At 40.5% G+C, this 12,036-nt stretch overlaps 1 protein-coding gene across 14 annotated transcripts in view; it reads left to right on the forward strand.

Moving 5' to 3' along the window:
- Nucleotides 1-12,036, forward strand: part of NIPAL2 (NIPA like domain containing 2) — a 72,770-nt gene that overhangs the window by 44,838 nt on the left and 15,896 nt on the right. For 8 of the 14 annotated variants that reach the window (XR_014236522.1, XR_014236523.1, XR_014236524.1 and 5 more), the window contains exon 4: nucleotides 2,790-2,911. Coding sequence is in view for 11 of the 14 variants with exons in the window: in XM_082364373.1 (XP_082220499.1) it covers nucleotides 2,790-2,911 (122 nt within the window). In the remaining 3 variants the exon portion in view is untranslated. Of the gene's footprint in view, nucleotides 1-2,789; nucleotides 2,912-11,537; nucleotides 11,635-12,036 lie in introns of all 14 variants that reach the window. The other 6 variants (XM_082364374.1, XM_082364375.1, XM_082364369.1 and 3 more) reach the window with 1 other exon arrangement.

The raw sequence follows: 12,036 nt of genomic DNA on the forward strand, positions 1-12,036 counted from the left end.
GGAGTCTAGCAGGTATGATAAGTTAATTTGTACCTAGAAATGAGGACACTGCGTCACAGAGGGATAATCAACTTGCCTGGGCCCTTCCAGCTAACAGTAGCAGTGAAATTTGAATTCTGTGGAGCTAGTCTCAGCTTGGATTAGACTTCTCTTATCCAAGTCTTGACCTGACATTTAACCATTTCCCTGGGCCAAGGGCATGTCAAGTGCTGCTTTCTTTCCTTTAGGATCTTATACTTCTAGAGTACTCCTTTGGTCAAATGGGCCAACAAAAGGTAAACTAGCAAGTTTTCTAAGTCAGAAATCTGTGCCTTTCAAAAGAAGGAATATTTGTGGCTTGACTGAAATAAAAATAGCAGGAACTGATGTTTCATGCCACTTTTAGAAAAAGGTGGGATGCAAATATATTTTACAGAAATTTACTGAAGGACTTGCTAATGGCTACCTTCAACACTTTTAAACACTTACGTTAATGTGCACATGACTCATGAAGCAGAGAGTAAATCACACAGAAAAATAAAAATGACACCAAAGAAACAAGCAAATGACAGGTAGCAGCTATCCAGAACTGCCTTTGTAAATGTCGGAAGTTGCTGAAATTAAAATTATTAAGAAGAAAGAATATATGACCTCCTGAGCTGCCACGGAATTACTCACTAGTCTTGCAGTGACATGAGGTACAGATGAGATAATGCATGTGAAAAAGTACTTTGAAAGGATAATTGTAAAACCGTCAGTCATTTTATTTGTTTTTAAGGAGTTTTGGAATGCAGTGAAGATCTACATTGGTGGAAATGGGCACAGTATGCAAATGTGGAAGCAGATGTGAAACAGGGAGGGATGTGCCGGGATGTGAAACAGAGACCATGTGGGAAATAACACTGCCTCCACAAAATGGAATACTATGCAGACTCTGAAGGAATGAGGCCGCCCTGCATATAATGATGTGAAACATTCTGCAAAGATGTTCTGTTAAGTAGAAAAAAAGCAAGATACAGAAAAGTGTGTATAATAAGCTACTATCATTTGCATAAAAAACCAAAACACATGCACTCTCACACACACCTGCCTAAAACATCTCTGAAAAGAAAACCTCAAGAACCAGCAGCAGTAGCTAACTTTGAGGAGGGGACCTAGTGAGCCCCAAGGGTGTGAGACAGATTTAACTTTTCACTGATCCCTCTTGTGTGGCTTTTGAATTTTTTACCATATGCGTGTGTTACCCATTCAAAACTAAATGTTCTAAAAAGGAAATTTAATTGACACTAGATGCAGTTAGATGAGATAAAGAAATGACTGGCAGAGGAACTCAATATAGATAAGAAATCTGGATTTCACAAAAGTAAATTGGAAGTCTCTGAGACTTTGAAATTGTATTCAATGCATTTATTCTACTTTACTATACCAAGTTTAGAAAAGTGTTTTTTTTTAAATCCCTTCTTCCTAGGAATGAAATATTGAACAATTATCTTATAAGATCTTTTTTTTTTTTTCCAAAGAAAGGACAGAGCTGACCAATAATTTTGTCCAGGTTCTTATGTATGGTTTTTATTATTTTCCTTTCATTGAAATGCTTAATAATGTATATTGTTTTCTTTTTAAAAATTCTCATTAGAAAATAGCTTTTAAAATTGTGTATATGATTTCTGTCTTCACAAAGTATTACAGAATAAATTGTTGCATTAGAGTAAGCTTATTTTATAGCTCCTACAGCACCATGAATAGCTATTGTCCAGCTTGTGTAAAAAATCAAATGAATTCTCAGAAACTAGAGTTCAAAACTCTAAGTCATTTGGTTAAGAGCAACAGGAAATTGATGTCTTCAAATTGTGAGATTTTATAGACACACCAAATTGTTCCAGGTTGGAGTGAATGCTGGTTGTAAATTATATACACAACAATGCTGACCTCAGTGGTGAAACAGGTTGAATTATGTTTTCATGTGTGCTATCTGAAAAATGCTACATAAACCAGTTTTTCTCAGGCTGCTAATTATTAATAAATAAGCAGTTTTCCATGTTATTTGGAAAGGCAAGTCCCCTTCTTCTGTGGCCACTCCTCCCCCCACACATTCCCTTCCTCCATTATTACAGTATAAGTAATGTTAAGGTGATGACAGTAACACATTCCTACATAGGTTTATTATGTGGTATTTTACCAAGCTATCCCTGGAATTCTAGATTTTAAATTGGATCAAATAAATCTTACAGCAGAGTCATCTTTCACCTTCGTTATTTCTGCTAAAAGGACTCCAATAAATGGCAATGATTAAGGTATTCATTTACCAGAGTTTCAAAGTATAAAATACCCAAGTTTGTGTGTGTGAAGGACCCAAAGATGACTAGGTGCAGAGTAGATCATCATCAGGTGATGGATTTCCCCACTCTCTGGGCTCTGCCATCTAGATCTAGATGGATCTAGATTCATCGTGCCCTTACTGGTCCACGTGGAAACAAACAGCCAGGTTGGATGTGTTTTCATGTCTCCATATGCATGCGTTCTGATCTTCCCCATCTTTGAGGAAAGCTTCTCTGAAGAGGCCAGGATTCATCTGGAACAACAGAGAAAAATCAGAATTTATGTCCTACCGCATCTGTTCCCTAGCCCTTATCCCCCTTTAAAAGTAATGCCGTCGGGTGAATGCATGATGCTATCTGGGGATGGTTTGATGAATTGTATTTTAATAGACATGGACTTTTACGAGTAATGCTTAGTCTATAGGTAATGTTTACATAAACAAAAAGACTTAAATGTCCCTTTTCAACTTGTCTTTTCAATTTTATTTAAAGGTATGACACTGGCATTTGCAGGAACATATTTATTGGTGAACTTTGCTCCAAATATAACTCAGGATATCTCCGCAAGAACAGTACAGTATTACTTTGTTGGCTGGCAGTTCATGACCTACGGGGTAAGAATTCTAAAAATTTTACTGTTGCAGAGGCAATATTATCTAGACCACTGGTACATGCAGATGCTGGAGAACTAATATAATCTTTTCTTCTCAGCATTAATATCTCATTAAAATGTAAATATATTTGACCAGTACTAAAGTATTTCAATCACTAAATCAGCAATAAAAGCACCCCCGTTTCCCAGGTATTCTGTCCTTGGGGGTGACCTATCACTGGCACAATTTCCACAATTTAATGGAATTTAACCTGGCAAATTCCAGAGCAACATATTTTAGGACAATTCAGAGTAAAAACAAACAAACAAAAAAACTCTCTTCCCAGGTCAAAGGAAAGCACCTGAAGACACATTTTACTTCACTGAATTTTATCCAAGATAGGTATTCCCTTCAAAAAAGCATTCTTTGAGACCAATGCAGTAGCCTATCTTAGGAGAAGCAGACAGCAGGTAGGACAATACTGAGAGATGTGTAAAAGAAAGAACGGAATGAGCTGATGTAGAAATTGGAAGCCACTAATTGGGATATTTTATTTGATGCAATGGCTGTATCCAGTAGGTATAGAGCAGTGGTCCCCAAACTTTTTGGCACCAGGGACCGGTTTCATGGAAGACAGTTTTTCCACGGAGGGGGCGTGGGGGGGTGGTTCAGGCAGTAATGCGAGTGATGGGGAGCGATGGGGAGCGGCAGATGAACCTTCGGTCGCTCGCCCGCCGCTCACCTGCTGCTGTGCAGAGCGGTAGAGGTCTGAGGCCCGCGGGTTGGGGACCCCTGGTACAGAGAATATGATTGAAATGGTTGGTATGTAACTTGTTATGGAAGTCAGTTTAGATGGGAGAATAAGAATATTCTAGGAAGGGCAGGCAGTAAGAAGAAAACTGGGATTGTCTAAATGAGCATTTAACCAAGAACCGAATTGGTAAAATATCAAGAGTTGTGAATTCAATAAAAATAATCAAAGCACACAGAGTCAAACATTTTTAGGGTTAGAAGTGACCTCAAAAAACTATCTGGTCCAGTGATCTGCCATTAAAACAGGTAAAATAGTATGATCCTGCTGTATACCTATTATTTAAACGTGTGACATTGGCATTTGCAGAGACATGGCGAACTTTGCTCTCAGTGTGATGTAACTCAGGATATGACAGCAGGAACTGCATGGTATTACACTATTGTGTGGCCCTTCCTAGTCGTATGACAAGAATCCTATATATTTTACCATCTCTGATATACAATTCTGACCACTGGGACACAAGTGTTTATAGGGCTTTTCTTTTTATAGTCTCTCACTCTACTTCTTTCTCTTACTCAACAGAGACACTCTGTTTAAAAACATTCCTCATACTCTACACCCCCTTTAATAAACTATCCTATTTCCCTTCTAAACACCACCAAAGATTTATTCCCCTCCACTTTCTCAGCTCCTAGTCACTCCTCACTTGTCCTAAGCTAGTAGACCCCTCCCCACGAATTACCAAGTGGAATTGCTTTTTTTGGTCCTGATTCTTCTTGAGCCTTGTGCAGCACTTCCTGATGGTCCACTCTCTTCTCCTTGCATCTCTCTCTTCCCGGGCTTCCTCGGTTTGTTTTCCCTGTTTCTCTTCCTCCTCTCTGATTAGTCCATCCCAGGCTCTTGGTAGGTACCTCCTTCTCTTCTGCCATCCACTCTTTATCTATTTGTGCTAAAAACTCATCCAGGGTTTTCTAGGGTGATCTCATTGCCCACTCCACCACCATCATTCTTTAGAAAGACTTCCAAATCCAGACCTGCATCTCCTTCCCAGATCTCTTCTAAACTGCAAAGCTGTGTTCTCATCTGTCTACTTATTACTCGTCCCTGCTTGGATGTTCCATAGATTCCACAAAAGTAACATCTCAAAAACTGAACTCAATATCTTTTCCCCTAAACTCCCTCCTCTCTTAAATTGGAAGGCTCCCCTTACTCCTGCCCTCCCTCAGACTTTAGGATTGGGCTTCCCAATTCAGCGTAGGTTTCCTCAGGTCCGTCATACTTTGTGTCTCCCCCTCCCCTATTTTATCTTCCTATGTCCACCATACCCAGTCCTTTAACTATTAAGCCTTTCATCAATCAAATCTAAGCACTAGAAGGGCTCATTGAGCATTTCGTGATAGTCTAGGCTTGAAGTCCTACCAACACATTATTATTCTTTGCCTACGAGCAAAACAAATTCTTCATCCGGTAAGAAAAGGGTCACAGAGTCTGTGACCGGAAAATTAAAAGCCTGAGCTGAATCCTTTGGAGATTAAAGATGCATCAAGACTTATTTCCTGGAATAAACAGCATTGTTTGATGATGATGTATTGTATATCGTTTTAACACCATAGAAAACATTTTAAAAGAACAAAACTACCTTTTTAAACCTTATAGTTCCACGAAAAAAGTACTCTGAAATTAATTGCATTTTTCCACTTTCCAAAGTTAGCTCTTAATTCATTCATTTATTCACTAATTCATTCAACTTATTAGCCTCGTAGAATACAGAGGAGAATTCCTGAAGCAGGAATTTTATAGTCCTGGGAGAGACCCATATTCCTGTAAAATAATGAAAGTATATTTGAAAGTAAATGTTGCCAAAAATGTAAATAATTCCAGATATTTATAAGATAGCATAAAATAAACCTTTAATAAAGTCACATTTGGATAGCACTTTTGGCATTAGACTCTTAGGGGAATAGATCTATATTATCTTAGTTTATCTCAGTTTGGAATTTAATCCATTGTATGTTGCATCTCTAAAGACTCTAGAAGTTATCAATTACATACTAAGATCTTGAGCTGAAGTTTGGTTTAAATCTGTTAAACATCTACGTAATTAATATTTAATCCTTCAACGTGGCAGAGTCTGTGCTTTTTCTGCAAACCATAATTGCAAAGATCATAATTACAGTAATTAAGACGATTCTTTGAAGTACATTCATCTAACAGTTTTTGTATTACACCAAGTATAAATGCAACACCTGAACTGCCTTTCAGGACTGATCAAATAACTAATAAAATGAATAAAAATATTTTAAGTCTGAATAAATTTTACATATCTCAAAAGGGGATTGTAAAGTCATATTACAGACTAGTTAATAGCATCTCCTTGTATCATGTGTTGACCTGTCCCAGGTCAATATCCATTTTCCTTTTAAGGCTTACATGAAGTCAAAGCCTCAGAAACAAGGCCCGGGAGCCTACCCTCTGAGCTGGGACTTTTTTGGGTAGGAAGAGGATTTGAGGAGCCTGGTGTCTACTGGCCAGAGAGGAATGAAGTGTCCTTTGCTCACCCACTAAAACAGACTTTTTCCCACCTGCTGTTTGCCAAAAAGCAAAGAGCAATCACGTTTGCAAGGTCAAACTAGCTTGGAGAGATGCTATAAAACATACACGTCCCCCTGAGAAATTCAACATCTCCATCAGCAAGTTAAAAACTAGAAGTCCTTTAGGAAAGAGACAGGCTTAACCTTGTTAATCCCGCCCTGCCCAGGCTTATATGACCACAAGGCCCTTTTCTTGAAGGACCTTTTGTTGAGTAGCAACTATTAATGCCTCTGCAGAACCCACATGAGGGAACGTGGCTCTGAGCCTCAGTTAATTCGCGTTCTATGGCAGGCTTGACTGTGGCTGTTTTGCCCACCCAGATTTCCCCATAGACTATTCAGGTGGAAACCTCTCTTGTGAACGTAGAATCCTTCACAAAATAATCTGCATGGTGCTCATTTCCTCTCCACTAGACCGAAAATTAAATCAGCCAAAGCAGGGACCCAGCCTGTCGATTGGTGTAATTCTCTACCCCGAAGCCGATTATTAAGTTGGCCTTTCTGGCAAAAGCTGCTTCAACAACCCACCGGCAGGTGTTAAAACCTGAAGGGAGAAAACTATGTGTGTACAAAGCCTCCGTGTCTGTTGCATGAGGTTCATCTGCTTCGTTGTCTGAATGTAAGTAGCACTCGCAGGTCTGCGCTAGGATACACTTTGCGGCCGCAGTAGCCAACCTCACCAAGCAGTCTGAGCCCTATGCCCACTCCGACCACGTTCTGTCCTTCATCTGTGCAACAGCCCTAGACATTGGCAGATGGAGAAACTGAGTTAGGGAGGTTCAGTCACTTGTCCAAGGTCACTTAAATACTAAGTGGCAGAGCCAGAATTCCAAACTGGGTCATCCACTTCTGGGGTGCACACTCCAGTTCGTTTCCCCACGCAGCTCTCCAGGCAGAATTAATACAAGCTGACCTCCGAGTATCAGACCTTTGTCCAGGCTTGGCCTTAGAGAGAACCTTTGCAGAGCTCATTTCTTCTGGACAAGGCAGCTATATATCAAAGGCTGTACTTTAAGAAAGAACTCGGTGGGAGAAAAGGAGGTGAACACAGGCTCAGATTCTGGTAGCAAGACTAGGGTTTCCAGTGATGAAATTTTGTGTATGTCTTTTGTCACATCATCGCATGGACTGCCAGTGCCCTTTTTACCACTGAAAACAGGGTGATGCGGGCCTTTAAATCAAATTGGAGAATGAATCCAGAAAACCCAGAATAGTTCAGAAAACTCATCCTGAGAATTTTGTTCCTCTGGAAAGACTTCAGGTACCCAAACCTGAATTAGTTTCCTATTGTTTCCATAACAAATTGTCACAAACTTAGTGGCTTAAAACAACACAAATTAATTTTGTTACAGTTTTGAAGGTCAGAAGTCCAACACAGGTCTCATGGACTAAAATCAAGGTATTGGCAGAGCTGTATTCCTTGCGAACGCCCCTTGGGGAGAATCTGTTTCCTTGCCTTTTCCAGCTTCTAGAGGCAGCCAGCATTCCTTGACTTGGGTCTTTCTCATGTTACATCTCTCTCTGACCACAGCTGGGAAGGTTCTCTGCTTTTAAGGACCCTTGTGACTACACTGGGCCCATTCGGATAATCCAGGATAATCTCCGCATCTCAAGGTCCATAGCCTCAATCACATCTGCAAAGCCCCTTTGCTGTGTAAAGTAACATACACACAAGTTCCAGAGATTAGGACGTGGACATCTTGGGGTGGGAGAGGGGGCGTAATTCTGCCTTCCAGAGCTGTACCACTTAACCCTTCTGAGCCTTGGTTTCCCCATCTGTAAAATGAGGACAGTAATAGTGCCCACCTCCTGAGGTTGTTGTGAGGATTCAATGAATTAGTACAAGTAAAGCATGTGGCAAGCATGCACTAGGTGCTGTTATTATTTCTGGCCTCTGAGATAGCAATCAGCAAAGCAGCCTCTTCCTGGGTCGCAACAACCTGCAGAAGTCACAGCTTCTTTGATATTGATTTTTTCAGAGAGGAGAGAAAATGTTACTAGAAAAGAAAAAATTAACGTTAACTCTTGCTGCTTGAATATTTTATTCCCGGGAGATCCGTGATCTCTTGCCACAGGACAGAACCCAGGGCGACTGCAGTCATTCTGTGAATAATAGGAACTCATGTTTTATAGATCTGAAGCCACAGAGATAGAGTTTGTAAAAAAAGTCATACATGATTTTCAAAACTGATAACTACCATCATCCCCCCCCAAAAATGTTAATAATTGGCATGCTAACAGATTTAGCTAACATGCTCTGTGCCTTAGTGCAGGAAGAGCGCTCTTCCCTCCAGCCACAAATACAGTGGTCCCAAAGGCTGCTGGGAGCTGTCTGTAATTGTATCACATGAGAAATGGACAACTGTGGTGGAGGGGAGACCAAGTCGAGAGGGATGTTTCGGTTTCGATGGCAGCTTTCAGGAAGGCAAAGAGATAGGAGTTGAATAGCTTTTGAAGCACGACTTGATTAAATTAAAGGTCTGGCAAATAAGTGCTGTAAGGAAGAGTTAAAACGATTGGTTTAATTTACCAGGAAAAGAAAAGACTAAGGGATGAGTTAATCTTCCATTTTAGATGAAAAGGTTTTTAAATGAGGAAGATATGGTCCTGCTGCTTTCCATGCCCACAGAGGATTAAAGGGAGAAACAAACCAACAAGCAAAACCTTGAGTTAGAACAGAAGAGACATGTTTATTTAGGGCTCCATAAGTAAAATGCAGCCCTGAAAGTAGTGAAGTCCCTAACTCTAGCCATTTTTAAGAAAAAAATTAATGCTGGTATTTTCACTTGTCCAATGTAAACATTCATATTTATGATTTCAGTCCAGAGATACTGTCTCTTTGGGGGGAGAAAAAAAAAAGCTATGCTTCAGGTTATCTTAAGGACTACAAAAAAGAAAAAAACAGCTAAAACAAAAATAAAATTGAGGACTCAAAATTATACTAGTTTTCTTAAAGGTAGGAAAATTTTAGACATTCAGTCAATTAATACTTATTGAACACTCAGTTTATTAGACATTAGGCTTGTTTTTTTGGCAAGTTGTTCGTAATAAATTTGAGGTGTAATTTACTCATTAATTCGAAAAATACTTATTGAGTGACCAACTGTATTCCAGGCACTGGAGGCAGAAAAGGTCCCTGTTCTCATAGAGCAGATGTGCTAGTGGGAAACAGACAAGAAACACATAACCACGCGAACAGGTCATGATAAAATACTCTACGGTAGCCACCTGACATCGGGGTTGTGATAGGACAGCTGGGTGGCTCTGTGAGATCAGAACGATCTGGGAAGATCTCTCCAAGGAGCTGAGTGACTAGAAGAAGTCAGTGTGCAAACAATAGCTCAGGGAAAGAGCATTCCAGGCAGGGCAAACTCTTAGTGCAAAGGCCCCAAAGCTGAGCAATCTGAGGACCTCAAAGGACTCAGCGGGGTGGCAGGGGTTGGCGGGGAAGGGTAGGCCATCTGTGGCTGGTGCAGGTTGGACCGTCCAGGAGCCAGCCATACAAGATGATGAGGTCCCAGAAGTTAACTGGGGCTTTGCCATCCAGGAGGGAGTGTGGATCTTATTCTTAACGTGATGGGACGTTTAAGCAAAGGAATGACTAGATCTAATTTCTATTTTTACTACATGTATCATCCTGGATGAATCTCATAAACATAATGCACAGTGAAAAAAAAGCAGGAGCGTGAAAGCAAGTATAATTCCACTTGTATAAAGAACAAGTGTGCAAAAATAAACGGCGTCATTTGGGGATACGTAGAAATGTGATAAAGTATAAAGAAAATGAATGGTAAACACAAAACTCAATGTAGTGGTTCCTGGGGAGGTTGCAGGAGGAGGGGAGTGCAATTGGGAACGAGAGACTTCACAGGGATTGATGGGTTCTGTTTCTCAGGTTGAGTAGAGGGCACAATGGTACTTGTCACATTACTGTAAATACCTGATATGTATATTCATATATACTCTCTATGAATGAAATATTTCATTATCCAAATTGTATTTTTAAATGACTCCTCTTGCTGCTGAATGTCTGGATTGTAAAGAGGCAAGAGTCAAATCAGAGACAAAGTAGAAGCTGTTGCACTAGTCAGAGAGGGTGGTGAGGAATGAGGGAAAGGGAAGAGTTTTCAGCTTGTGCAACAGGGCATGTGGTGATGCCATCTCCTGATGGGGGGGAGGCCCAGGAGGAACAGGTAGGGAAGGTAGGCCACCAAGAGTTAAGTGTTGGGGACTTCCCTGGTGGTGCAGTGGTTAAGAATCCGCCTGCCAGTGCAGGGGACATGGGTTCAAGTCCTGGTCCAGGAAGATCCCACATGTCACGGAGCAACTAAGCCCATGGCCACAACTACTGAAGCCTGCGCACCTAGAGCCTGTGCTCCACAACAAGAGAAGCCACCACAATGAGAAGCCCGTGCACCGCAAGGAAGAGTAGCCCCCGCTCGCCAAAACTAGAGAAAGCCCGCGTGCAGCAATGAAGACCCAACGCAGCCAAAGGAAAAAAAAAATAGAGAGTTAAGTGTTGGGACTTCCCTGGCAGTCCAGTGTTTAAGACTCTGCGCTTCCACTGCAGGGGGCACAGGTTCGATCCCTGGTCGGGAAACTAATATCCTGCATGCCACACGACACGGCCAAAAAAAAAAAAGAGTTAAGTGTTGCGCATATTCGTGTGTTATGGCTGTTAAACATGCATGTGTCAGACTTCTCTGGCGGCCCAGTGGTTAAGAATCTGCCTGCCAATGCAAGGGACACAGGTTTGAGCCCTGGTCCGGGAAGACCCCACATGGTGTGGAGCAACTAAGCCTGTGTGCCACAACTACTAAGCCTGTGCTCTAGAGCCCATGAGCCACAACTACTGAGCCCACATGCCACAACTACTGAAGCCTGCGTGCCTAGAGCCCATGCTCCGCAACAAGAGAAGCCACCACAATGAGAAGCCCACGCACCACAACTAGAGAAAGCCCATGTGCAGCAAAGAAGACCCAACGCAGCGAAAAAAAAAAAAAAAAAAATGCATGTGAAAATGTCTGGTAGACAACTGGATAAATGAGACTGGAGTTGGGAGGTCAGGACTGGAGATCTAGATTTGGGCATCATTGCCATGTAAGTGATGTTAGAACTCTGGGTCTGGATCACTAAGGCTCCGTATGCTGTTCTCATATGTTTATAATTGTCCTTAGGAGCTCCAGTCATCCTCAACCCTCATATGATAGTTGTTGCAAAATCAAAAAGAGAAGTGTGACATTCTGAAGACTTCATATAGAATAATTTACACTTTACTCTTTTTCATCTTTTCCATTTCTAGATTTTAGAAATACTAATTTTCTGCATTCTCCTATATTTCCATAAAAGAAAAGGAATAAAACACATTGCGATTCTGCTAACCCTGGTGGCACTTCTAGGTAAGGATATTTTTTGTTTTCTAATTATCTAATCTAGCCATGCTAAGTCATAAAAGAGTTTAAAGGAAAATATTTGAGCATTCTATTTTTTCTCATTGTTTCTACTTTTCAATTCTGATCTATAGAAACTGAGTCTCAGTTACGCAGATTATACTTTGCATGTCCATTGCTGCAATTGATATATGTTTAATTTTTAATATATTTAAGGATTTTTACTTCTTGATAGTTTTATTTGCTCTCTGACAATTTGGGGATTTTTTTCTTAGTAAATAATTGAAGAATATTAAAAGAGAAACAAATGAATAAACCCAAATGAAACTTTTGTATCAGAAGTTATCTAGGACTATCCTGTTTACATTTAGGAAAAAAAAAAAACTTTAAAACATGGCTAATATGAAACAA

Source organism: Balaenoptera borealis (assembly GCF_965194805.1).
Source record: "Balaenoptera borealis genome assembly, chromosome: 17".
Lineage (NCBI taxonomy): Eukaryota > Metazoa > Chordata > Mammalia > Artiodactyla > Balaenopteridae > Balaenoptera > Balaenoptera borealis.